We start from the raw sequence: 26,597 nt of genomic DNA, 5'->3' as shown, positions 1-26,597 counted from the left end.
CACGGATGACAACTTCGATTGTTTTTAATTTCTTCGATGCCCGCCTGATTTTTATTGATGTAAAATCTCTTTTTTTCTCCCCATTTCGGGCCCGAACGGCTAATCCAGTTGTGGAAACGCTTCCGTGTTTTCAAATATATCGAGTTATCTTTAAAAACAAATCCCATATTGGAATTCAGTTCAGAAAAAAAACGCAAAACCTTTCCTAGCTGCAATTTAATACATGGATTTGTACCACGTGTAAAATTTGAGTTTTTCTACTCACAGAAGTGGCATTTTTGCAGGAGAACAAAAGCAAAGGGGAGTTTTGCTAGCGTGCGTTGAATTCTTTTTCATTTTATTCTGCGGTTTAGAGTGAGTGGAGCAGTTCTGTTTTAATGTTCATTCTTCGCTGGGAGTTTAGCAGATTTTTTGCCTGTCACGACAAGGATTTTAGAAACCTCTGACATGCAAACACACAAGGGGAGGGTTGTGTGAAAATGGCTGTGGTTGTGGCTCAGAAGAGGGGAGCGGAAAAAATTTGGGCTACAAATGCTTCTATTACGCATGGCTCAAATCTGGCTTTTGGCCACATCTGAGGAAAGAAAAAGAAAGGAAGGAAAGAAGAAAGAAAGAAAGAAAGAAAGGAAGGAAGGAAGGAAGAAGAAAAAGAAAGAAAATAAAATGAAAGAAAGAAAGAAGAAAATTTATAAACAAAAGAAAATGAAAAAAAGAGAATGAAAGAAACAAAGAAAGAAAATGAAAGAAGAAAATAAATGAAAGAAAATGAAAGAAAGAAAGGAATTAAAGAAAGAAAAAGAAAAGAAAGAGAGAGAAGGAGGGAGGGAGGGAAGGAAGAAAAAGGAAGGAAGGGAGAAAAGGAAGAAGGGAAGGAAGGAAATACAGAATAAAAAGAGTTGGAAGGGTCCTTGCAGAATAATAAAGCTGGAAGGAAGGAAGGATGGACGGGAGGAAGGGAGAAAAGGAAAAAGGGAAGGAAGGAAGAAAAAGGGAGGAAGGGAGAAAAGGATAAAGGGAAGGGAAGGAAGGAAGGAAGAAAAAGGAAATATGGAATAAAAGAGTTGGAAGTGTCAGAGAATAACTGAGCTGGAAGGAAGGAGGGAAGGAAGGAAGGAAGGAAATACAGAATAAAAGAGTTAGAACGGTCCTTGCAGAATAATAAATCTGGAAGGAAGGAAGGAAGGAAGGAAGGAAGGAAGGAAGGAAGGAAGGAAGGAAGGAAGGAAGGAAGGAAGGAAAGAAGGAAGGAAGGAAGGAAGGAAATACAGAATAAAAGAGTTGGAACCGTCCTTGCAGAATAATAAAGCTGGAAGGAAGGAAGGAAGGATGGATGGAAGGAAGGAAGAAAAGGAAAGGGGGAAGGGAAGAGGAAGGAAGAAAACTTTAAGGTAGGTGGACCAACTCCCAGAATTCCTGGCTAACTTTGGGTTGGCTGGGGGATTCTGGGAGTTGAAGTCCCCCCCCCCCATTAATGAAAAACCCTGCGATGGACAATGGAAGACCATTTTTCTACAGTTGAAATTGTCTTAGCAAGGAAAAGGTTGGCTTCTTTGTGACGTGGATTTAAAGAAATGCGTTTCATTGCTCTCATCTCCCATCGAGGGCAAAGAGAAGCCTCTGCTTCTTAGGCATGGATCCACCTGTTGAACTCCCGCCTGGCTTGTCGGGAGCAGTTGTGGCTGCACCAGTTGGACTCCTACCTGGCTAACCCTTTTTTAAAAACTCCCTCTCTCTAGCTGGCAACCCCTGTGCCATCAACAACGGAGGCTGCGAACACGATTGTGTGCAGCTGACCTTCTCCCACCACCGATGCCAATGCCGGCCGAATTACCAGCTGAAAGAGGATGGCAAGCACTGCGTGGGTGAGTCTCCCGCCCCCCTGAAAAACTCTGGGAAGCCCCCCCAAAACCTAATAATAATAAAACAATATACGGGTCAATGTTACACAGCTGCTTGGTTTTGCAAAGCCCTCATTCTTTTTAGATTTATAGTCGTTCCACCTCTGCCGGATAGACCGAGACTAAATCACTGCAGTGCATTGAGGACTAGAATGATGAAGGCAAATATTTAAAGCGAACGAGCTGGTGCTCCCTTCTCGCTCGTTCTTGGTGTCGTTTTGCTAAGATCTCTGCACAGTCTAGTATTTTTTTTAATGACATGTTTCTCTTCCTTTTTCCACTGCAAACGCAATGTGTAAAATTAAACACGGGCTCCCTTTTGTTGCAAGGAATGCATTCCTTGGCACCGCACTTTTCTCTCCTCCGAGTTCGTTGTGAGGGAAGCTACACAAACGCACCCAAACCGCTACACACAAACACGCAGAGAGGTATGCACACCCAGTTCTACAAAAGGGTTGCAAATCGTCCCAAATGTGCAAGAGGATGGAGAAAAGAAGATTGCAAAATCGGACAGTGCAGTTGAGTCGAATGGTTTGCAATAAACAAACCATGGTTTAGCACACTTAGGGATTCTGCTTCGGGTCTGGCTCCTGCCTGTTAAGCCACCAAACCTGGCTTGTTTAACTGGGAGGGGCGTGGCAGGGCAGGGCGCACTCAGGGAGGGAACCCTCGGTTAGAGCTAAACCAGGGTTAAATCCAAGTATTGCAGCTAATGGCTAATTTCCCCTGCCTCCCAGTGAAGAATCCATGCGCGACCCACAACGGAGCCTGCATGCACAAATGCCACAACCACAACGGGCTGGCGCGTTGCGAATGCCACCCGGGCTACCGACTGGCGCCGGATCGTAAAACCTGCCAAGGTAAGGAAGTGCCACGTTTCACGCTTCACCCCTGGCGCACGTCTTCACCCCTGGCGCCACTCTGTGAGCCCACCCGAATCACCGTTATGGATTGTTAAATGATGGGTGATGGCTGGCACTTAAGGACTGTTTCCCTTTCATTCCTTGATTACGATACTGCTGCAAAATATAATATTTTCTTATATACGTATTTAAATATATAGGTGTATATAAGAATTATATGTACATTATATTGTACAGAAATATAACTATATATTTATATCTCTATCTATCTATCTATCTATCTATCTATCTATCTATCTATCTATCTATCTATCTATCTATCTATCTATCTATCTATCTATCTACCTACCTACCTACCTACCTACCTACCTACCTACCTACCTACCTACCTACCTACCATCACTCTCTCCTCTGTCTTTCTCTCTCATCTCTGTATCTGTCTGTCTGTCTGTCTGTCTCTCTCTCTCTCTCTATCACCATCTCTCTCATTTCTGTATCTGTCTTTCTGTCTGTCTCTATCTATCTATCACCATCTCTCTCATCTCTGTCTCTGTCTCTCTGTCTCTCTATCACCATCTCTCTCATCTCTGTATCTCTCTCTCTGTCTCTATCTATTACCATCTCTCTCTCATCCCTTCTCTCATCTCTGTCTCTGTCTGTCTCTCTCTCACCATCTCTCTCTCATCTGTCTCTCTGTGGCTCTCTGTATCTGTCTGTCTGTCTGTCTGTCTGTCTGTCTGTCTGTCTGTCTGTCTGTCTATCTATCTATCTATCTATCTATCTATCTATCTATCTATCTATCTATCTATCTATCTATCATCTATATTTATCACAATATCTCTCTCTATCACAATCTCTCTCTCATCTCTGTTTCTCCATCTCTCTCTCTCTGTCTCTGTCTCTCTGTCTCTGTCTCTCTCTCTGTATCAACATCTCTCTCTCTCTATCACCATCTCTCTCTCTCTCTCTATCACCATCTCTCTCTCATCTCTGTCTCTCTCTTTGTCTGTCTGTCTGTCTGTCTGTCTGTCTGTCTATCTATCTATCTATCTATCTATCTATCTATCTATCTATCTATCTATCTATCTATCTATCTATCATCTATCTATCTATCTATCTATCTATCTATCTATCTATCTATCTATCTATCACCATCTCTCTCTCATCTCTGTTCTCTCTCTCTGTCTCTGTCTTTCTCTCTCTTTGTCTCTCTGTCTCTCTCTCTCTATCTATCACCATCTATCTCTCATCTCTGTATATCTATCTATATCTCTGTCCGTCCATCCATCCATCCATCCATCCATCCATCCATCCATCCATCCATCTATCTATCTATCTATCTATCTATCTATCTATCTATCTATCATGTATCTAAACTATATCTAATATTTCAATAGAAATATTCCTCAGTAAGGAAGGGAGGGAAGGAGAAGGAAGAAAGGAGGAAAAGGTGAAGGAAGGAAGGAAGGAAAGAAGGAAGGAAGGAAGGAAGGCAAGCACCCTCAAACCATAAATAATTTTCTCATGCTCCTCCCTTTAACCCAGATGTAGACGAATGTGTGACGGGCCTGGCCTTGTGTGCCCATCAATGTCTGAACACTCCGGGCTCCTATCAATGCTTGTGCAACCTTGGCTACGAACTCGGGGCAGAGGGCAAGCAGTGTTACCGTGAGTTTCCGGAAAGGTTGGCGGAGGAATTTGGCTGAATCCGGACGGGGGTTCGGACGGGAGGGATTGACAGGCGAATTGTTGGAGTCCTTTCCCACCCTCTTCTCTGCCTTTCCAGGGGTGGAGATGGAAATTGTCAACAGCTGCGAAACCAACGGGGGATGCTCCCACTTGTGCCACCACACCAGCAGCGGCCCCGTCTGCAGTTGCAATTTTGGATACAGCTTGGATGAAGATCAAAAGACTTGCATCGGTGAACTCTTACTCAGTAGTTTGAGAGAGAGAAAAGCCAAAAAAACCCCACCAAAACGAAAGTGAAACTCAAAATAAAAACCCAGGGGTGGATTCCCAAAGGTTACACAACATTAGATAAAACTTTTGATACAGACAGAAAACAGGCTGATCAAAGGGCTGCATAGATTTTTGTTGGGAGTATAGAGCCGAGGTGGCGCAGTGGTTAAATGCAGCACTGCAGGCTACTTCAGCTGACTGCAGTTCTGCAGTTCGGCGGTTCAAATCTCACCGGCTCAGGGTTGACTCAGCCTTCCATCCTTCCAAGGTGGGTGAAATGAGGACCCGGATTGTTGTTGGGGGCAATAATGCTGACTCTGTAAACCGCTTAGAGAGGGCTGAAAGCCCTAGGAAGCGGTATATAAGTCTAACTGCTATTGCTAGTATAAGCTTGAGGAGGAACATCTCAAAGAAACTATGGTCACCTGGGTGAAAAATTTCGGTTATAATGTGGAATTGGCTAAGTGGGAAAAACTTTGGATACTTAATCGGACACTAACAATGGCTATGGCATATAAAGAAAATCTTTATAAGACGTTCTACAGATGGCATCTCCCTCCAGCACGGCTCTCCAAAAGGTTTAAAAATCTGGTCCCAAATTGTTGGAAGTGTAAAAAATATAAACACCAGGTGCTTTTTATCATATGCGTTGGATGTGCAATGACGCCAAACGATATTGGAAAACGATTCAATCGTGGTTGGAACAAATGTGTGGGAGACCAAATCTTGTTTCAACCGGAAATTTTTCTCCTAGGCGTAATACCGGAGGGGTTTAAGAAAGATGAACTTTATCTAATTATACATGTACTAACTACGGTGCTCATAACTTATGCAGAATATTGGAAAAAAGAAAATACGCCATCGGAGCTAGATATAATCTGAGGAAGCAGATGGGATCACTCTTGAACTTAAAAATAAAGGGGAATCGGAATATTTGGAAGTCTGGAACAGATTTTATGATTGGTATAAGGCAAGGGGAGAAGGCTGGAATAAACTGTATATAATATTATGATTGGACAGAAGGATAGACAATGTATTAAGTAGGCTAATTGTTAATGGTTGAGACTAGCCGTATGTAATGTGAATGTATGGCCACTTCGCGCTACGGCATTGTTTTAAACGTAAAAATAATGAAAATATATTCCAAAAATTATAAAAACTCAGGGGTGGAAAACACAACGTGGCTTTTGTGAAGCGCTTGTGGGCACCAGGCAAACACAACTGGACAGTTTCTCTCGTTTCAGATACCGACGAATGCAATGCCGGTTCTCACTGCTGTCAGCAAGGGTGTTACAACTACCCCGGGGGTTACGAGTGTGTTTGTTACGCCGGCTACCTGCTCAACCCCACGGGTTGCGGTTGCGATGGTAGGTTTGAGTTGCAGAATCTCAGAGGTCCTCTAGTCTGACCCCCTTTTTCCCGCGCGGGAACCAGCCCGTATCTCATCCGAAAGTCCTTCTTTTCTTTGGATCTTTCCCCCCCTCCCCTCTTTTGGTTTATTTCCCCCCCCCCAGATGTGGACGAGTGTTCGGCGAATAACGGGGGCTGTGAACATTTGTGTCGGAATCTGGTCGGCTCCTTTCTCTGCAGCTGCCGGATTGGGTTCAAATTAGGCGAGGATCGCAGAAGCTGCCTGGGTAAGTGAGGATTTCCACGCAGCAGGGGCAACCGGGGGTTCGCGAGTTTGGGTGGGGATGTGAAAATCTCATATTCAGAGGGTAACCGAAGGGATTGTTTTTAAGGGGCCGCTTCAGGCTGGGTTTTGTGTCTTTCGCTCTGCGCATGTTTCTAGTCCTCTCTGTTCCCACCTTTTTTATGGGACAATCGCTTGGAGGTGTTTGCGCTCTCTCGCCATAGACCTCGAGGAGCCCACGGAGGCCGTGGATGGACGACGGCCCGTGATGCGTCCGCTCCCCCACGTGGCTCTTTTCCACGATGGGCTGACCCCGTTTTTGGAAGAAGACTACGAGGATGAAGAGGGGGAAGGAGCCGAGGCCAGAGGAGAGCACACTGTCGTGGAGAAGTTCAGTATGTGAAGATTCCTTCCTTCCTTCCTCCCTTCTTTCCTTACATCTCCTCCTCACTTCCTTTCTTTCTCCATTCTTCCCTTCCCTCCTTCCTTCCCTCTTCTCCTCCTCCTGCCCTTCCTTCCTTCTCTCCCATTGTTCCTTCCTTCCCTCTCCTCCTTTTCCTTCCCTCCATACCTCCTTCCTTCCTTCCTCCCTCCATCCCTGTTCCTTTCCTTCCTTCTCATCCTTCCTTCTCCTCCCTTCTCTCCTTTCTTCCTCCCCTCTTCTCCTCTTCCCTTCTTCCCTCCCTTTTCCTTTCCTTCCTTCTCATCCTCTCCTTCTTCCTTCCTCCTTTCTTACCTTCCCTCTCCTCCTCCCCTTCCCTCCAACTTCCCCTCCTTCCTTCTCTCTCCTCCTCTTTCCTTCCTAGCCTCCCTCCCATCCCTCCCTCCCTTCTCTTTCTTTTCTCCCTCCCTCTCTTTCCTTCCCTCTCCCTATATTCCTCCTATATTCCTTCTCCATTTTCCTCGTTTCAGAATAATTTTATTCAATATCACAAAACGTACAAACAAACGCCATAAAGTAACACTCAGAGGAAAAATAAGCTAAATGGGGAAGAGAGAATAGAGATAGTAGCGCGGAAAGATGTAAAGAAAAACAAAGGAAAAGAAAAAAAAATACAGACCTTTGAATTTTAGCTGAGCTTCTGGGGTGACTTTTCCCTCTCAACATCTCTTCAATCCTGACTTAGCTCTCCTCTTGCTCGTTTCCCAAACTTGCAAAAAAAAAGAAAGAAAGAAAGAAAGAAGAAGGAAAGAAAGAAAGAAAGAAAGAGAGAAAGAAAGAAAGAAAGAAAGAAAGAAAGAAAGAAAGAAAGAAAGAAAGAAGAAAATTACTTGAAAGAAAACCACTTTTCCTGCCATTTAGGAATTATAAAAGCCCCGGTGTCGTTCCCTGTTCTTCTTTTTCTCTCTCTTTCTCTCCCTCCCTCGCAGTCTGCCTGAATGCCACCTTCGGCCCCGACTGCAGCCTGTCCTGTGAGGGATGCCAGAACGGCGGCCGGTGCAACCAGAACCAGACCGGCTGCCTCTGTCCAGACGGCTGGACGGGGGTCTTGTGCAACCAAAGTGAGTCCGGCTGGGAGCCCGTTGCATCTCCGGCCACAGGAAGCAGCAGTGCGGAGATGAGAAAGCAACAAGCCGGCTGGGGGATTCTGGGAGTTGAAGTCCACAGAGCATGTGGGCTGGGGAATTCTGGGAATTATAGTACAAATATCACGCCGGCTGGGGGATTCTGGGAGTTGAAGTCCACAGAGCATGTGGGCTGGGGAATTCTGGGAATTCTAGCACAAATATCACACCGGCTGGGGGATTCTGGGAGTTGAAGTCCACACAGCATGTGGGCTGGGGAATTCTGGGAATTATAGTACAAATATCACGCCGGCTGGGGGATTCTGGGAGTTGAAGTCCACAGAGCATCTGGTCTGGGGAATTGTGGGAATTATAGTACAAATATCACGCCGGCTGGGGGATTCTGGGAGTTGAAGTCCACAGAGCATGTGGGCTGGGGAATTCTGGGAATTATAGTACAAATATCACGCCGGCTGGGGGATTCTGGGAGTTGAAGTCCACATAGCATGTGGGCTGGGGAATTCTGGGAATTATAGTACAAATATCATGCCGGCTGGGGGATTCTGGGAGTTGAAGTCCACAGAGCATGTGGGCTGGGGAATTCTGGGAATTATAGTACAAATATCATGCCGGCTGGGGGGTTCTGGAAGTTGAAGTCCACAGAGCATGTGGGCTGGGGAATTCTGGGAATTATAGTACAAATATCACGCCGGCTGGGGGGTTCTGGGAGTTGAAGTCCATCCTTTGGCTGCATAGTCCAATGAAAAAGCTGACATTGTCTCTTGATGCTCGCGAGTCCCATCCGACTGAATGGCTCTCGGGGGGGGGGGGTGGCAGGGGATTATGGGAGTCACTACTAATCTCCCTTTCACAGCCTGCCCCAAAGGGAATTTTGGGAAGAACTGCAGCTCGCTCTGTCTCTGCCAAAACGGAGGCAGCTGCCATCCTGTGACGGGGACCTGCCTCTGTCCCCCCGAGGCCGCCGGGGACCGGTGCGAAGATGGTAAGATGGCAAGCCCACTCCCCACTCCCTCCAGACGTTCTCGGGGTCACTTTCACAGCCATCTCCAAAACCTGCTGACCCCGCTCAATCTTGAACGAACCCTGGGAATGTCCCAAATTCAAACCGTCATAAATGCGAGTCGGTTGCCAAGCATCCAATTTTTAATGCTCCCTGGGGATTAAACGGCCCTACGTGTAAAAGTCACTTATTTTTCAGGGCCGTCTTAACCCCGGAACGGTCCTTAAATGAACCAGGACCCATGGGTAGCCGGTGGGCCCTGGGGATGAGCCACCCCCCCCTTCAAAAACACGCGACGGAGACATTAAATTGTGTCTTCCGTCTGTCCTTCTGTCCTTCCTCACACCTTCCTTCGCGGCCTTGTCTCTTTCAGTCTGTCCCAGAGGATTTTTCGGGAAACACTGCCGGAAAAAATGCCACTGTGCCAACCGGGGACGATGCCACCGGGTTTTCGGCACCTGCCTGTGCGACCCGGGACGCTACGGGCGTTTCTGTCACCTAGGTAAAGGCCCCACAGTGGCTGTCGCTTCTCCCCAGATAGAAAGGCCCTCGGAGTCCCTGTTCTGACACATCTCCCAAAACACAACAAAAGTTGAAGGGACGATTCCTTTGTTAGGAGCGCCGGCCAAAAGTTTCTCTCTCGCCGCAGGCTAACAAGTCTGTCTGTCCAGGAGATGAATAGTTGTCTCCCACATCTATTCGTCTCCGCCCCCTGCCTTTGATCCCCAGAGATAGGGTGGGGGCTTCGTTAGCAGTGGTGCCTCTTTTGTCCTGAGGACCGGCCCATAGATTTCCATTGCTCTCCTCTCCTCTGTCACATCTATTCGTCTCCGCCCCCTGCCTTTTATCCCCAGAGATAGGATGGGGCCTTCGTTAGCAGTGGTGCCTCTTTTGTCCCGAGGACCGGCCCATAGATTTCCACTGCTCTCCTCTCCTCTGTCACATCTATTCGTCTCCGCCCCCTGCCTTTTATCCCCAGAGATAGGATGGGGCCTTCGTTAGCAGTGGTGCCTCTTTTGTCCCGAGGACCGGCCCATAGATTTCCACTGCTCTCCTCTCCTCTGTCACATCTATTCATCTCCGCCCCTTGCCTTTTATCCCCAGAGCTAGGGTGGGGCTTCACTAGCTGCAATGGCTCTTCCGTCCCGAGGACCAGTTCATAGATTTCCACTGCTCTCCTCTCCTCTGCCACATCTATTCATCTCCGCCCCCTGCCTTTGATCCCCAGAGCTAGGGTGGTGCCTTCGTTAGCAGCGGTGGCTCTTCCGTCCCGAGGACCGGCCCACTGCTCTCCTCTCCTCTGCCTCCTGAGCATCCACGCGTCAGACACTGGACTCAGCTGTTCCTCCTCTTCCTCATCAGCTACCTCCAGACCTGGGGGCTGTTGAGTGTCTCCATCTGAGGGCTGACAGTTGGCCCAGGCTTTCCCCCCTCCTTCTCTGCCAGCTCCATTCCCTCTTCCCCCTCGTAGCTCTCCGATTGCCTTGAGGCTGATCCTGACTCCCAATGCCTCTGCTGGATAGGCCACAACAGACCCCACGCCCGCTGACTGTTTTCCCTTCCCCTCCTTCCAGCTTGCCCGAAGTGGGCGTACGGGATCGGCTGTTCGGGAGAGTGCCGTTGCGTGCAAACCAACACACATCACTGCGACAAGCGAGACGGCACTTGTGTTTGTAAGCCTGGGCATCGAGGGGAAAGGTGCCAATCGGGTAAGTTGGATTTTTTGGGGGGGAGGGAAGATGGGTGAGCAGGCACCGATCGGCTGAACTGGTTCCCAGCTGGATCAGAACAGGGTGGGTGTAGAATTGGGGGGGGGGTGTTGTTGTGTTCACACAAGGGGCTGAACTTGGTTCTGTCTATCCTGGGTTTGCTTTTGTGGTGTGAGTTCAGCCCGGTTGAGAACCAGTGAAGCCTGTTGGGGTTTTTTTCTCCCTGTTCTGATAGGACAAATGTATCGGGAGATTTGAACCCAAGACCTTTAGGGCTGATATTTGGACATCGAAGAGCAGAACCTGGTGTCTTCAGATGTTTGGGACCAAGTCTCATCTCCTTCCTTTCTTCCTCCTTCCCTTCCCTCTCTTCTTCCGTCCTTTCCTTCCTTCTCTTTGTTTTCCTCCCATCCTCCCTCCTCCCTTCACTTTCCTTCCTTCTTCCTTTCTCTTCCTTCCATCCCTTTTTCTTTCCTTCCTTCTTTCATTCTCTTTCATTTTTCCTCCCATTCTCTCTCCTGCTTTTGCCTTATTTCCTTCTTCCTTCCTTCCATCTTTCTTTTCCTTCCTTCTCTTTCAGTTTTCCTCCCTCTTTCTCCTGCTTTTTCCTTCCTTCCTTCTTCCTTCCTTCCTTTCTCTTCCTTCCATCTCTTCCTTTTCTTTCCTTCCTTCTCTTTCAGTTTTCGTCCCATCCTCTCTCCTGCTTTCACCTTCCTTCCTTCTTCCTTTCTCTTCCTTCCATCCCTTTCTTTTCCTTCCTTCCTTCTCTTTCATTTTTCCTCCCATTCTCTCTCCTGCTTTTGCCTTCCTTTCTTCCTTTCTCTTCCTTCCATCTCTTTCTTTTCCTTCCTTCTCTTTCATTTTTCCTCCCTCTCTCCTGCTTTTTCCTTCCTTCCTTCCTTCCATCCTTCCTCCTTCCCTTCCGTCTCTTCTTCTGTCCTTCCATCCTTTCCTTCCTTCTCTTTGTTTTCCTCCCATCCTCTCTCCTCTTTTCACCTTCCTTCTTCCTTCCTTTCTCTTCCTTCCTTCTCTTTCATTTTTCCTCCCATTCTCCTGCTTTTTCCTTCTTTTCTTCCATCCTTCCTCCTTCCCTTCTCTCTCTCCTTCCATCCTTTCCTCCCTCCCTCCTTACTTTCCCTCCTTCTCTTTTATTTTTCCTCCCATCCTCTCTCCTGCTTTCACCTTCCTTCCTTCCATCTTTCTTCCTTTCTCTTCCTTCCATCCCTTCCTTTTCCTTCCTTCCTTCTCTTTCATTTATCCTCCCATCCTCTTTTCTGCTTTCACCATCCTTACTCCCTCTTTCCCTCTGTTCCCTCCTTTCACTTTTCTTCCCCCTCTCTCCTTCCTTCCTTCCTTCCTTCCTCTCTTTCATTTTTCCTCCCCCTCTCTCCTACTTTCTCTTTCCTCCCTTCCATTGGTGCATGAATCGGACACACAAAAGACCCTTTGCCAGCCAGATGTTCTCCCGAGTGGCTCTCCCTTAACCTTGAGATTGACAGCAAGTTTCTGGTCCACAGCGTGTGAGCCGGGCCATTTCGGGCCAGGCTGCAGGCACAAGTGTGGCTGTCCCCCTGGCGTGGCCTGCGACCCTGTGAGCGGAGTGTGTCTCCCGAAGTGTCCTCAGGGCTATTACGGAGAGAATTGCCAACAAGGTAGGTCTGGATGGGGGTGCGAAACTCGCAGGAGGCTGAGTGAAAAGCCAAATTCAGATATCCTGCCTTTAAACACTTTGTGGTAACTAAGAAGGATGGGAAAACCTCCCTAAGGGTCATCTAGTCCACCCCTCTGCACAGGAGTGAAAGCATCCATGGAAAGTTGGGGGGGGGGGTTCCTTTCTGGTTCCATATTGCGGGAAAGGAGTCCAGAATGAATGAATGAACGATTGATTGATTGATTGAATGAATGATAGAAAGAATGAATGAATGATTGAATAATAGAATAATAGAATGAATGAACCAATGATTGATTGAATGAATGAATGATAGAAAGAATGAATGAAGGAATGATAGAATGAATGAGTGAAGGAATGATAGAATGAATGAATGATTGGTTGATTGAATGAATGCATAAATGTTTGATTGATTGATTGATTGATTGATTGAATGAATGCATAAATGATTGAATAAATTAATGATAGAATGATAGAATGAATGCATGAATGATTGATTGATTGAATGAATGAATGAATGAAGGATTGAATGATAGAATGCATGCATGAATGATAGAATGAACGAATGCAAACAAATACAGAAATAATAGAATTGGAGGGGACCTTGGAGGTCTTCTAGTCCAATCCCCTTCTCAAGCAGGAGACCCTAGATCATTTCAATCAATCAATCAATCAATCAATCAATCAATCAATCAGAATAGAGCTGGAAGGGACCTTGGAGGTCTTCTAGTCCAACCCGCTGCTTAGGCAGGAAACCCTGGACCACTTCAGACAAAGGGTTATCCAACATCTTCTTAAAAACTTCCAACGTTGAATTGTTTGATTGTTAAAGACATTGGTGGCAATCCATCCCTGGAGGTTTTCAAGAAGAGACTGGACATCCACTTGTCTAGAACAGTCTAGGGTTTCCTACTAGAGCAGGGGGTTGGGCTAGATGACCTCCAAGGTCCCATCCAACTCAGTCATTCTGTAATTCTATAATCCTGAATCAATTTGCCAGTGGAATGACTTGCCTCCAGAAGTTGTGGATGCTCCATCCCTGGAGAATTTTAAGAAGAGATTGGGCAATTGGTACATAGGGTCTCCTGCTTGAGCAGGGGGCTGGACTAGAAGACCTCCAAGGTCCCTTCCAGCTCTATTCTGATTGATTGATTGATTGATTGAAATGGTCTAGGGTCTTCTGCTTGAGCAGGGGGTTGGTCTAGAAGACATCTAAGGTCCCTTCCAGCTCTATTCTGATTGATTGATTGATTGAAATGGTCTAGGGACTCCTGCTTGAGCAGAGGGTTGGACTAGAAGACCTCCAAGGTCCCTTCCAGCTCTATTCTGATTGATTGATTGATTGAAATGGTCTAGAGACTCCTGCTTGAGCAGGGGGTTGGACTAGAAGACCTCCAAGGTCCCTTCCAGCTCTATTCTGATTGATTGATGTATTGATTGATTGAAGTAGCCTAGCCTGCTTGATCTCCAAATCAAGGAATTTACTACCCAGTTTCCCCAAAAATAAGACCTCCCTGGATAATAAGCCCAATGGGGCTTTTGAGTGCATGCGCTAAAATAAGCCCTCCACGAAAATATGGCGACACAGCAGCAGCCACGGGGTGACCCCGCTCACCGCCTCCTGCACCTCAAAAATAATAAGCCCTCCCCCAAAATAAGGCCAAGCACTTATATCAGGGGGTCAAAAGAAAATAAGACCCTGTCTTATTTTCAGGGAAACACGGTAGATAGATAGATAGATAGAGATAGATAAATAGATAGATAGATAGATAGATAGAGATAGATACTGTAGATAGATAAATAGATAGATAGATAGATGATAGATAGATACATAGATAGATAAATAGATAGATAGATGATAGATAGATAGATAGATAGATAGATAGATAGATAGATAGATAGATAGATAGATAGATAGATAATATAGGTAGGTAGGTAGGTAGGTAGGTAGGTAGGTAGGTAGATAGAGATAGATAAATAGATAGATAGATAGATAGATAGATAGAGATAGATACTGTAGATAGATAAATAGATAGATAGATAGATGATAGATAGATACATAGATAGATAAATAGATAGATAGATAGATAGATAGATAGATAGATAGATAGATAGATAGATAGATAGATAGATAGATGATAGATAGATAGATAGATATAAACAAGACTGGAAAAAATGGATTGACTATATACAAAATAAATACGGGACTAAGAAATTCCAGTTAGCCTATGCTTAAGATCAGAAATGATTTAAACTGTTAAAAGTTAGTTCAGTAAGAAGAAGCTAAGGTCAATGTAGAGATGTCATTAATTTCTTTATTTCTTTTTTCTCAATAGATTTTAGACTGTGTTAGTTAAAAATCCATACCGTGTACGGGTTCTGGGAAGTCGGGGGGGGGAGGAGGAGGGGGGTTGGGGGGGGGGAGGGAGGGAGGGGCACACAAAAAAATTGTACTTCAATGTCTTAATGATTGACAAATGATGAAATATTTGTGTTTTTTTTTAAGAAATAAAATAAATATTTGACACAAAAAAAAAGAAAAGAAAGAAAATAAGACCCCTGACTTATTTCCGGGGAAATACGGTAACTCAATTCTTTTAAATCCAACATTCTGGAACCGTTCTCCCGATCATCTGGAGTCAAAAGTTGCCCGAATGGCTTCTGCGTGGCTTTGGGAAAACCGGAGGAAGAAAAAATAGGATTTATCTATGCCAGAGTCAGAGATCCGAACCCAAAACCAGGGGGTCCTATTTGCAAAATTCGCGGTCTGCTTTTCGGTTCGCGGCGGGATGCTTGGCGGGAGCTAACCCGAGCGGGCCAGAGGATGGATGGATTAAAGGAATGCCTAAATAATTGGGTTTATTTTTCCTTCCCTGGATGGCAAAATTGGAGCCTGGCCAGGATTTGAATCCAGCACATCACGAGAAGAGATTTTAAAACATAAATAAATTGTATTTTTTCCCCCCTTCCTCTTTAGAATGTCCCGAAGGAAAATTCGGAACGAATTGTCTTCATTCCTGTTCTTGTAACGGTTCCCCTTGCGGTCGGGTGACTGGGGAATGCCGCTGCGTAACTGGGAGGACTGGGAAGTCCTGCGACCAAGGTAAGTCAGGGAGAATCGCAGCCTTGGATTTCAATACTGCGGCGAGTCCTCGGTTTACGACCGTTTGAAGTTACGGCGCCCCTGGGGCGGGGGGCGGGATGTCTTTACCACATTGGCAGCATGCTGAGGTCACGACCTTTGATAGCGAGCAAAGTTTGGGGGAGGGGGGAGCCAGGCTTACTTAACGACCGTGCGATTCGCTTAACGACAAGTGATTCGCTTAACGGCCGCGGCGCAGAAAAAAAAGTTGTGAAATTGTGTTTCTCCTCCTTCTCCAGAATGCCCTGAAGGCTACTGGGGAGATGGGTGCCAGCGGCTGTGCCCGGAATGCCAGAATAACGGCCGTTGTGACCCCGTCACTGGTGTGTGCTTGTGCCCTTCGGGATATACAGGGAGCCGTTGTCAAGAAGGTAACTGGTTGTGTTGCTTGTAGAATCGCACTGGGAGCCTTGTGGTTAGGACAACACAACATCTTCCCTGTGGCTTCCGCTGTTTGTCTCCATAAGGCTCCTAACTTTGGGGGTGGGGTGGGGGGGACTTCTGCTCTCTTTATGGGGGAGTCCCTGTCTGTTACCCCCAAATTGGGGTAGAGTTTTGTTGAACGCTCTTACCGGTGGCCGTGCCTCCGAGAATAAACGGCCAAAGTTACATGTTACACTCAACTGTTTATGGGGAGGGGAGGAAGGAGGAAAAGAGAAGGAATGAGAAAGGGAAAGTAAGGGGAGGAGGAGAAGGGAAGGGAAGGAGGAAGAGGGAAAGGGAAAGGAGGGAAAGGAAGGAAAGGAAAATGAAAAACAGGGAAGGAAAGGAAAGGAGGAAGATGGAAGGAGAAGTGAAGGGAAGGATAGGAAAGGAATAGAAAGGAAAGGAGGAGGAAGGAATGGAAAAGAAGGGAAGGGAAGGAAAGGAGGAAAAGGAAGGAGAAGGGAAGGATAGGAAAGGAATAGAAAGAAAAGGAGGAAGAAGGAAAGGAAGGGAAGGAAAGGAGGCAGATGGAAGGAGAAGAGAAGGGAAGGAAAGGAGGAAGAAGGGAAGGGAAGGAAAGAGGGAAGAAGGGATGGAAAGGAAAGGAATGGAAGGAAAGGAGGAAGGAGGAATAGAATGGAATGGCAGGAAAGGAGGGAGAGAGGGAAGGAAGGAAGGAAGGAAGGAAGGAAGGAAGGAAGGAAGGGGAAAGGTGTGAAAGGGAGGGAGGGGGGATTTAGAAACATAGGAAGGCTTCTGGTCTTTCTCTCTCTCTCCTCTTTTCCCCTCCAGTCTGCCCACCTGGCTGGTTTGGGCCAGGATGCCAACATCGGTGTGACTGTGAGAACGAAGGGGATTGTGACCCCCAAACGGGGAGGTGTCGCTGTGCCCCCGGATGGACCGGCTCCCACTGCCAAAAAGGTGAGAAGAGGGGATGACTCTTCAGACCTTGAGGGATGAAGAATCTTTGTTCTCCTTTGTTTCTCCTTCCTTCCTTCTCCGCTCTCTTCCCTTCTTTCATTTTTTTCCTTCTCTTTTCCTTTCCTTCTTTCCCTCCTTCCCTTCCTTTACATCCTCTTTCCTTCCCTCCTCCTTCCCTCTTTTCCTTGCTTCTCCTCCTCCCTCCCTCCCTTTTTCTTTTCTTTCTTTCTGTCTATTTTCTTTCTTTCCTTTTTTCCCTCCTTCCCTTATTTTTCATCCTTTCCTTCCCTCTTTTCCTTGCTTCTCCTCCTCCCTCCCTTTTTCTTTTCTTTCTTCCCTTTCTTTTTGTCTTTTTTATTTCTTTCCTTCTTTCCCTCCTTCCCTTCTTTTTCATCCTCTTTCCTTCCCTCCTCCTTCCCTCTTTTCCTTGCTTCTCCTCTCCTTCCCTTTTTCTTTTTTCTTTTCTTCTTTCTTTTTGTCTTTCTTTTTCTTTTTTCTTTCTTCCTTTCCTTCTTTCCCTCCTTCCCTTCTTTTTCATCCTCTTTCCTTCCCTCTTCTCCTTACTTCTCCTCCACCTCCTTTTCTTTCTTTTTTCTTTCCTTTTCTCTTTCTTTTTCTTTCTTTCCTCTTTCCTTCCTTCCCTTCTTACCTACCTTTCTCCTTTCAAATGGATCTATGGAAAATAAGGGCTTAAAAAAGAATAATCTTCCAACTGAAACAAATAGCCTCCGCTGCTTTTTTTTTTTTAACCAAAAGAAAAGAAGAAAGGGAAAGGAAGAATGGAGGAATCCTGAGACACCAATGGCTTTAATTCTTCCTCCTTTGGGCCTTTTGCAGCCTGCCAGGTGGGCTCCTGGGGGCCCAACTGCAGCCGTGCCTGCAACTGTTCGGGGGCCGAAGGCGGCTGCAGTGCGGTGACCGGCCAGTGCCGGTGCGAAGACGGTTACGTCGGCCTGCGCTGTGATCGGAGTGAGTCCCCTCCTTCCTGGTCCTTGAACCCCAAGTTCTTTTGGGTCTGTGGGTGCCCTTCAGCCGAGGGGGGGGGGTGAGTTTCCATGCTCTCCCAGGGTGCAGAAAAGGGGAGAATTTGAAAAGATGGAGGCGTCGTCTTCTCAGCCCAAGGATGGATCCGTTGGCAGAATTTGGAGCTCTGGGTTTTTATTTTGTCTTTAAAAAAATATCTTTCCTTTCTCTGTTTTAATGTCATCCCTTGCTTCCTCTTCGCACTTTCACTTTCATTTCCTCCCTGCTTCGTTTTCTCTTTTCCTTCCTTCCTTCCTTGTCTCCCTGCCTCACTTTTCTTTTCACTCTTTTGGGCTTCCGTCCTCTTTTTCGTTCCCTTCTTCCTTCCCTCCCTCCCTCCCGTTCTCTTGACCGCTCACCCTGCTTATTTTCACTTTCACTTTCTCACCTTTTCCCTTTATCTCACTTTTGTTCCTGCTTACATTCACTTTCCCTCATTTTCTCTCACTTTTGTTCCCGCTTACTTTCACTTTCCCGCCTTCCCTCCTTTTCTCTCACCTTTGTTCCTGCTTACTTTCACTTTCACACCTCCCCTCTTTTTCTCACCTTTGTTCCTGCTTACTTTCACTTTCACTTTCACACCTTCCCGCCGTTTCTCTCACCTTTGTTCCTGCTTACTTTCACTTTCACGCCTCCCCTCTTTTTCTCTCACCTTTGTTCCTGCTTACTTTCACTTTCACTTTCCCACCTTCCCGCCTTTTCTCTCCCCTTTGTTCCTGCTTACTTTCACTTTCACACCTCCCCTCTTTTTCTCTCACCTTTGTTCCTGCTTACTTTCACTTTCTCACCTTCCTTCCTCTTCTCTCCTTTGTCCTTGCTTACTTTCACTTCCTCGCTTCACACCTTTTCTCTCTGTTCATGTTAACATTCACTTTCTCCCCTTCCCTCCCTCTTCTTTCTCATCTTTCCTCCTGCTGGCTTTCGCTTTCACCGCATGTACCCTCCCACCCTTTTTAAATCTCTCCTCTTTGTTCCTGCTTTTACTTTTACTTTCACTTTCACTTCACCCGCCCACCCTGTTTATTCCTCTTCTTCCTCCCAAGAGTGCCCCGAAGGCTGGTTTGGTCCCAACTGCCTCCAGCGATGCCAGTGCCACCACCAAGGAGCCTGTGACCATGTGGGCGGGGCCTGCGTCTGCACCCCAGGCTGGAGGGGAACATTTTGTGAGCGGGGTAAGTTGGACTCTTGTCCCCCCCCCCCCGATATCTAAAGCCAGCGGGTGGCTTTTCCCAGGCACTAAAGACCTTCCAATTCTCTCTTCTCAGCTTGTCCGAGCGGCTTTTTCGGGGTGGACTGCCAGCACGCCTGCCGCTGTCTCAACGGAGCCCGCTGTGATCCCGCCACGGGCCACTGCCACTGCGCCACGGGCTGGATCGGGCCACACTGCAACCAAAGTGGGTCTCTTGGCGGCCGGGCATGAAAATATGGCATCTCCCTTGTCTGTCTGGATCCGAACTCTCTCCCTTTTTCTTTTCTTTCTTTTCTTTTTATCCTTTTTATTTTTTTCTTTCCTTCTTTCCCTCCTTCCCTTCTTTTTCATCCTCTTTCCTTCCCTCTTTTCCTTCTCCTCTCCCTCCCTCTCTTTTTTCTTTTCCTTTTTTTAATCCTTTTTATTTTTTCTTCCTTTCCTTCTTTCCCTCCCTCCCTTCTTTTTCCTCTTTCCTTCCCTCCTCCTTCCCTCTTTTCCTTACTTCTCCTCTCCCTCCCTCTCTCTCTTTTCTTTTTTCTTTTCTTTCTTTTCTTTTTGTCTTTTTATTTTTTCTTTCTTTCCTTCTTTCCCTCCTTCCCTTCTTTCTATCCTCTTTCCTTCCCTCTTTTCCTTACTTCTCCTCTTCCTCCCTCTCTCCCTTTTCTTTTCTTTTCCTTTCTTTTCTTTTTATCCTTTTTATTTTTTCATTCTTTCCTTCTTTCCCTCCTTCCCTTCTTTTTCATCCTTTCCTTCCCTCCTCCCTCCCTCTTTTCCTTACTTCTCCTCTCCCTCCCTCTCTCCCTTTTCTTTTTTCTTTTCTTTCTTTCCTTTTTATCCTTTTTATTTTTTCTTCCTTTCCTTCTTTCCCTCCTTCCCTTCTTTTTCATCCTCTTTCCTTCCCTCTTTTCCTTACTTCTCCTCCCCCTCCCTCTCTCCCTTTTCTTTTTTCTTTTCTTTCTTTTCTTTTTATCCTTTTTATTTTTTCTTTCGTTCCTTCTTTCCCTCCTTCCCTTCTTTTTCATCCTCTTTCCTTCCCTCTTTTCCTTACTTCTCCTCTCCCTCCCTCTCTCCCTTTTCTTTTTTCTTTTCTTTCTTTTCTTTTTGTCTTTTTCTTTTTTCTTTCTTCCTTTCCTTCTTTCACTCCTTCCCTTCTTTTTCATCCTCTTTCTTCCTTACTTCTCCTCCACCTCCTCCTTTTCTTTCTTTTTTCTTTCCTTTCCTTTTCTTTTTCTTTCTTTCCTCTTTCCTTCCTTCCCTTCTTACCTACCTTTCTCCTTTCAAATGGATCTATGGAAAATAAGGGGCCACTGCCACTACGCCGTGGGCTGGATCGGGCCACACTGCAACCAAAGTGTGTCTCCTGGAAGCCGGGCATGAAAATAGGGCATCTCCCTTGTCTGTCTGGATCCGAACTCAGGCTCACCTCTCTCTCTTTCTCTCTCTCTCTCTCTCTCCAGCTTGCCCAGCTGACCGCTACGGCGAGAACTGCACCCAGGAATGCCACTGCGCCAACGGAGCCTCGTGCCACCCTGTCACGGGGCGATGCCTGTGTGCACCAGGATGGGTTGGCGCCACTTGCCAACAAGGTATTTTGTGAGGGGGGGGGTCCCTGGTGGAGGTTTTCTTGCGGACGTTTCATGACCCAACTAGGGAACATCATCAGGGCTAGAAGGGAAGAGAGTTTGCCAATGGAGGAGCAAAACTGTGCCAATTTTTGCCTCGCCCTGCGGTTGGGGACTAGCCCTTTGGCAGCTGGCCAAGCGAGATAAGTTTCGTGCGGATGAATATTCCTCTGAAAGGCTGTTTGCTAAGCCTTGTGGGCTGTGAATGAAAGAAGGAAATTCACAGTCGTGTAAAGAAAAGAGGTTTTGAGGAAGCCTCAGTCAGAACCACCGGGGTGAAATTGAAAGATTTTTCATCATGTCTTCGGACGGCCAGTTGGCGTTCGTGGTTGTGTTCTTCTGCCAGTTTTCTCCCTGTTCATCCGACTCTCTGGTGGTTGTGTTGCCTTGTCCTTACATTGTACATTGTCATATTCGGTTCCAAGGGCCAAGAAATGTTGCATCTGGATCCCACTGCAATTCATTTCCCCCCAATTTCTCCTCCTCTTCTTCTTTTCCTCCTCCTCCTTCTCTCCTCCTCCTTCTGCTTCTCCTCCTTCTCTCCTTCTTTTCCCCATCTTTTTCTCCTCCTCTCTTCTCCTTCTCTTCTTCTTTTCCTCCTCCTCCTCCTCCTTCTGCTTCTCCTCCTCCTCTCCTTTTTCCCATCTTTTTCTCCTCCTCCTCTCTTCTCCTTCTCTCTTCTTCTTTTCCTCCTCCTCCTCCTCCTCCTTCTGCTTCTCCTCCTTCTCTTCTTTTTGCCATCTTTTTCTCCTCCTCCTCTCTTCTCCTTCTGTCCTCTTCTTCTTTTCCTCCTCCTCCTCCTCCTCCTTCTGCTTCTCCTCCTTCTCTTCTTTTTGCCATCTTTTTCTCCTCTTTCTCTCTTCTTCTCCTTTTCCTCCTCCTCCTTCTTTTCCTCCTCCTTCTCTTCTTCTTTTTCCCATCTTTTTCTCCTCTCTTCTTCTTCTCTCCTGCTCCTCTTCTTTTCCTCCTTCTGCTTCTCCTCCTTCTCTTCTTCTTTTTCCCGTCTTTTTCTCCTCCTCCTCTCTTCTTCTCCTTCTTCTCTCCTCTTCTCCTCCTCCTCCTCCTTCTCCTCCTGCTTCTCCTCCTTTACTTCTCTTCATCTCCCTCTTCTTCTTGTTGTTCTTCTTCTTGTTCTTCTCCTCCTCCTCTTCCTCCTCCTTCTCTCCTCCTCTTCTTCTTCTCTCCTCCTTCTCCTCTTCCTCCTTCCCCCCTCCCCCTATCCTCCTCCTTCTTCCTACCTTCGCAGAGTGTCCGCCGGGATTTTACGGGGCCGGCTGCCGCCAGGAATGTCTCTGTCAACACGGAGGAATCTGCGATCCGGTGTCCGGCCGCTGCACTTGTCCGGAAGGGCGGGTGGGACTCGCATGCGAGCTGGGTAAGAAAAGGCGGCCATTTTGGTATTTAATTCCTCCTGCTTGAGCAGGGGGCTGGACTAGATGACCTCCAAGGACCCTTCCTGCTCTATTCTGAATGATTGAATGAAACAGTATAGGGCCTCCGGCTTGAGCAGGGGGTTGGACTAGAAGACCTCTGAGGTCCCTTCCAGCTCTATTCTGATTGATTGAAATGGTCGAGTGTCTCCTGCTTGAGCAGGGGGTTGGACTAGAGGACCTCCAAGGTCCCTTCCAGCTGTATTCTATTCTGAATCTATTCTGAATCTCCTATCCCAACTGGATGACTAAAAGGCGGCTTACGGAGAATTTTAGGAGTTGGGATGGAAAAAATTGAAGGGAAGGGAAGGTGCACATGACTCTAAGGTCATGTAGTCTGACCCCGTGCCCCGCACCTTCCCTTCTGTTCCAATTCCCCCCCTACCTCCCTCCAAAGGGACTCTTAAAAACGCCGATGCATTTCTCCTTAGAGAATTGTATTTTTCCAACGTCAATGTTTTCTTTCCTGACTTCCTACGGAATAAAATGAATTGGGAACATGTTTCTATCCACTTAGCCGATGTTAACAGATTGACATCTGTTGGAAGGGACCTTGTAGGTCATCTAGTCCAACCCCCGGCCAAAGCAGACCATACTACACCACTTAATACACACAAAGGGCACTGAAGGAGCTGGGAAATGCCCCTTAAGCGACTTATGACCGTTTCCCACACTTACGACCATTGCAGCATCCCTGTAGTGATTGAAATTCAGGCGCTTGGAAATCGACTCGTATTTATGACGGCCGCTGACGGAATTGGAGGGGACCTTGGAGGTCTTCTAGTCCATCCTGAAGTCAAGGGGGAAGCCGGGTTTGCTTAACGACCGCGTGGCTAGGTGATTCACTTAACGACTGCGGCAAGAACGGTCGGGAAAGGGGTCTAAACTCCGTGGTCTGGCTTCGCGATGGGAAGGTTGGGCTCACTCGGTGTCGTAAGTCAGAGGACTCGCTTGTATCTCTTTTCTTCAGAGTGCGTCGAAGGAAAACATGGGCTGGGCTGCCGAGAGAGTTGCGATTGTGTGAATGGAGGCCGGTGTGACCCAAAGAGTGGACGCTGTCTTTGCCAGGATGGCTGGACCGGTGAAAAGTGCCAGGACGGTAAGTCGTAATGGCATCGGTTTTTTTCCTCGGTGGCCGGCGGGAGATCGATCACTACAGATAATTCGCGATTTTCGACGCTTCATTTAGTAACCGTTCAACCTTACAACGGTGACCGACCATCCTTTTCCCCCTGACCTTTGCGTCATCCCCCGTCACGTGATCAAATTGACTCGTACTTACGACGGTCGCGACGTCCTGGGTGTGTGTGTGTGTCACGCGATCCCCCTTTTTTGCGACCTCCCGACAAGCAAAGTCCAAGGGGGAAGGCGGATTCACTTCACGACTGTGTGACTACCTGACTTAACAAGCGCGGTGTTTCGTGTAACAACGGTGGCGGGGGAAGTCGTAAAACGAGGCGAAAGGAATGTTTCGCTTAACAGCAGGGATTTGGGGCGCGATTCCGGCTGGAAGTTGAGAGCGGCCTGTTTACAACCGGCGTGGGCAACACCGGGGAATGAATCGGAAGCCGCCTTGTCCTCTGGAATTGCCAAGGGCACCCTAGAGGTCATCCAGTCTAACCCCCTTCTGCAAAACACCAGTGTTTCTCAACCTTGGCAACTTGAAGATGCCTGGACTTCAACTCCCAGAATTCCCCAGCCAGCATTCGCTGGCTGGGGAATTCTGGGAGTTGAAGTCCAGACATCTTCAAGTTGCCAAGGTTGAGAAACACTGACCTAGAATAAATGCCTTTGTTTTAAAACCTCGCGCAACATGTACCAGGACACAATAAGTACAATTTGGTTTTTTTTTTCAGTACTTCCTCCTCTTTTTTCCCCCCCAGCCTGCCCCGAAGGGACGCATGGGAAAAGCTGCCAGGAAACCTGTGACTGTGAACATGGCATCTCGCTGTGCGACCACATCACGGGGGATTGTGACTGTCCGCCGGGGTGGCGCGGAACCCGTTGTGAGAAAGGTGACAGCTAAAAAGAGGATTGTTCGTTTCTGGATGACCCTTTTGGGGGGGTGGGGGGTGGAGAGGAAGTCTGCACCCCAATCTCTCCGTCTTCGTTTTCCACAAATTTCCCCTTGGTTGGGTGTGTTTCTTTTGAAAAAGGGGGTTCCCCCCCCTCTTTAAAAGAAAGCTTCTGGGGCCTTGAATGTGGAGTCCCAGCCAATCCCAGGATGAGAGAGAATCGGAATGGGAAGGAAGGGTCCCCTAAGGGTCATCTAGTCCACCCCTCTGCACAGGAGTGAAAGCATCCATGGAAGGTAGGGGGCGGGGGGGGGGAGATGGTTCCCTTCTGGTTCCATCTTGTGGGAAAGGAGCCCAGAATGAATGAATGAATGGTTGATTGATTGAATGAATGATAGAATGATAGAATGAATGAATGAATGAATGAATGAATGAATGAATGAATGAATGAATGATAGAATGATAGAATGAATGAATGATAGAATGAATGCATGAATGAATTAATGATTGAATGAATGAATGCATGAATGAATGAATGAATGATTGATTGATTGAATGAATGAATGAATGCATGAATGATAGAATGAATGAATGAAGGATTGAAGGATTGAATGATAGAATGAATGCATGAATGAATTAATGATTGAATGAATGAATGCATGAATGATAGAATGAATGACTGATTGAATGAATGAATGCATGCATGAATGATAGAATGAATGTATGATTGAATGAATGAATGATTGAAGGATTGAATGATAGAATGAATGCATGAATGATAGAATGAATGGATGCAAACAAATACAGAAATAATAGAATTGGAGGGGACCTTGGAGGTCTTCTAGTCCAACCCCCTTCTCAAGCAGGAGACCCTAGATCATTTCAATCAATCAATCAATTAATCAGAATAGATCTGGAAGGGACCTTGGAGGTCTTCTAGTCCAACCCCCTTCTCAAGCAGGAGACCCTAGATCATTTCAATCAATCAATCAATTAATCAGAATAGATCTGGAAGGGACCTTGGAGGTCCTCTAGTCCAACCCCCTCCTCAAGCAGGAGACCCTATATCATTTCAATCAATCAATTAATCAGAATAGATCTGGAAGGGACCTTGGAGGTCCTCTAGTCCAACCCCCTCCTCAAGCAGGAGACCCTAGACCATTTCAATCAATCAGAATAGAGCTGGAAGGGACCTTGGAGGTCTTCTAGTCCATCCCCCTTCTCAAGCAGGAGACCCTAGATCATTTCAATCAATCAATCAATTAATCAGAATAGATCTGGAAGGGACCTTGGAGGTCTTCTAGTCCAACCCCCTTCTCAAGCAGGAGACCTTAGATCTTTTCAATCAATCAATTAATCAGAATAGATCTGGAAGGGACCTTGGAGGTCTTCTAGTCCAACCCCCTCCTCAAGCAGGAGACCCTAGACCATTTCAATCAATCAGAATAGAGCTGGAAGGGACCTTGGAGGTCCTCTAGTCCAACCCCCTTCTCAAGCAGGAGACCCTAGATCATTTCAATCAATCAATTAATCAGAATAGATCTGGAAGGGACCTTGGAGGTCCTCTAGTCCAACCCCCTCCTCAAGCAGGAGACCCTAGACCATTTCAATCAATCAGAATAGAGCTGGAAGGGACCTTGGAGGTCCCCTAGTCCAACCCCCTTCTCAAGCAGGAGACCCTAGATCATTTCAATCAATCAATTAATCAGAATAGAGCTGGAAGGGACCTTGGAGGTCTTCTAGTCCAACCCCCTAGACCAGGCCAAATTGGCCATTTTAAGCCTTGGGGGGACTCCAACTCCCATGATGGCTGAGGAATCCTGGGAGTTGAACTCCGCAAGTCATACAGTTGGGAAGGTTGGAGCCCCCAGCCCTAGACTATGAATGAATGAACCTGGGGGGAGGGGGATGGACTGGGTGGGACTACAGCTCCCAGCAGCCATTGGGAGGGGTGAACATCCCTCCAATTAAACCCTCCCCCCCCACCACCACCATAGACACCAATGAGGAATATTGCCTAGTTTAATTTTGAATCCTCCTTTGGCTGCCAAAATCTGAATTTTTTCCCCTTCTTTTCTTGATTTCTCCCCTTTCTTCCAGCCTGCCTGCCCGGTTCGTTTGGGAAGGACTGTACCACGAAGTGCGACTGTCCTTCGGGCTCCCCTTGCAACCACATCACCGGCCAGTGCGGCTGCCCTCCTGGCTTCACCGGACACGGGTGCGAAAGGCGTAAGTCCAGAGGCTCCACTTATTATTATTATTATTATTATTATACAATAGCAGAAAAATAGGAACCACCAATTTTGGTGGGAAAGAAACAGCATTCGATGCGGCTTCGGGAGTTGAGTCATGCCGGCCACATGACCACGGAGACGTCTTCGGACAGCGCCGGCTCTTCGGCTTTGAAAGGGAGATGAGCAGCGCCCCCTAGAGTCGGGAACGACCAGCACAGATGTGCCAGGAGAAGCTTTCCCTTTTAGAATGAAGAAATAGGAGCCTGTAGGGCAGGGATGTCCAATCTTAGCAACTTTTAAGGCACGTGGCCTTCAAACTCCCAGAATTCCCCATGCT

At 47.0% G+C, this 26,597-nt stretch overlaps 1 protein-coding gene across 1 annotated transcript in view; it reads left to right on the top strand.

Annotated features, from left to right (window-relative positions):
* Positions 1-26,597, top strand: part of MEGF6 (multiple EGF like domains 6) — a 46,112-nt gene that overhangs the window by 7,813 nt on the left and 11,702 nt on the right. The window contains exons 3-25 of the mRNA XM_087702452.1: positions 1,737-1,862; positions 2,636-2,758; positions 4,307-4,429; positions 4,548-4,682; positions 5,965-6,087; positions 6,235-6,357; positions 6,578-6,748; positions 7,725-7,856; positions 8,734-8,862; positions 9,254-9,382; positions 10,455-10,589; positions 12,107-12,241; positions 15,236-15,361; positions 15,640-15,771; positions 16,619-16,747; positions 17,585-17,716; positions 18,814-18,942; positions 19,036-19,164; positions 20,417-20,545; positions 21,828-21,956; positions 22,982-23,110; positions 23,895-24,026; positions 26,127-26,255. Of these exons, the coding sequence (XP_087558578.1) occupies positions 1,737-1,862; positions 2,636-2,758; positions 4,307-4,429; positions 4,548-4,682; positions 5,965-6,087; positions 6,235-6,357; positions 6,578-6,748; positions 7,725-7,856; positions 8,734-8,862; positions 9,254-9,382; positions 10,455-10,589; positions 12,107-12,241; positions 15,236-15,361; positions 15,640-15,771; positions 16,619-16,747; positions 17,585-17,716; positions 18,814-18,942; positions 19,036-19,164; positions 20,417-20,545; positions 21,828-21,956; positions 22,982-23,110; positions 23,895-24,026; positions 26,127-26,255 (3,009 nt within the window). The remainder of the gene's footprint in view (positions 1-1,736; positions 1,863-2,635; positions 2,759-4,306; positions 4,430-4,547; positions 4,683-5,964; positions 6,088-6,234; positions 6,358-6,577; positions 6,749-7,724; positions 7,857-8,733; positions 8,863-9,253; positions 9,383-10,454; positions 10,590-12,106; positions 12,242-15,235; positions 15,362-15,639; positions 15,772-16,618; positions 16,748-17,584; positions 17,717-18,813; positions 18,943-19,035; positions 19,165-20,416; positions 20,546-21,827; positions 21,957-22,981; positions 23,111-23,894; positions 24,027-26,126; positions 26,256-26,597) is intronic.

This window comes from Thamnophis sirtalis, unplaced genomic scaffold, assembly GCF_051295495.1.
Source record: "Thamnophis sirtalis isolate CommonGarterSnake01/CBP01778 unplaced genomic scaffold, rThaSir2_p1.2 scaffold_15, whole genome shotgun sequence".
Classification (NCBI taxonomy): domain Eukaryota; kingdom Metazoa; phylum Chordata; class Lepidosauria; order Squamata; family Natricidae; genus Thamnophis; species Thamnophis sirtalis.
Note: the sequence above shows the minus strand (reverse complement) of the source record. Positions and strands in the feature narration are given on the sequence as shown.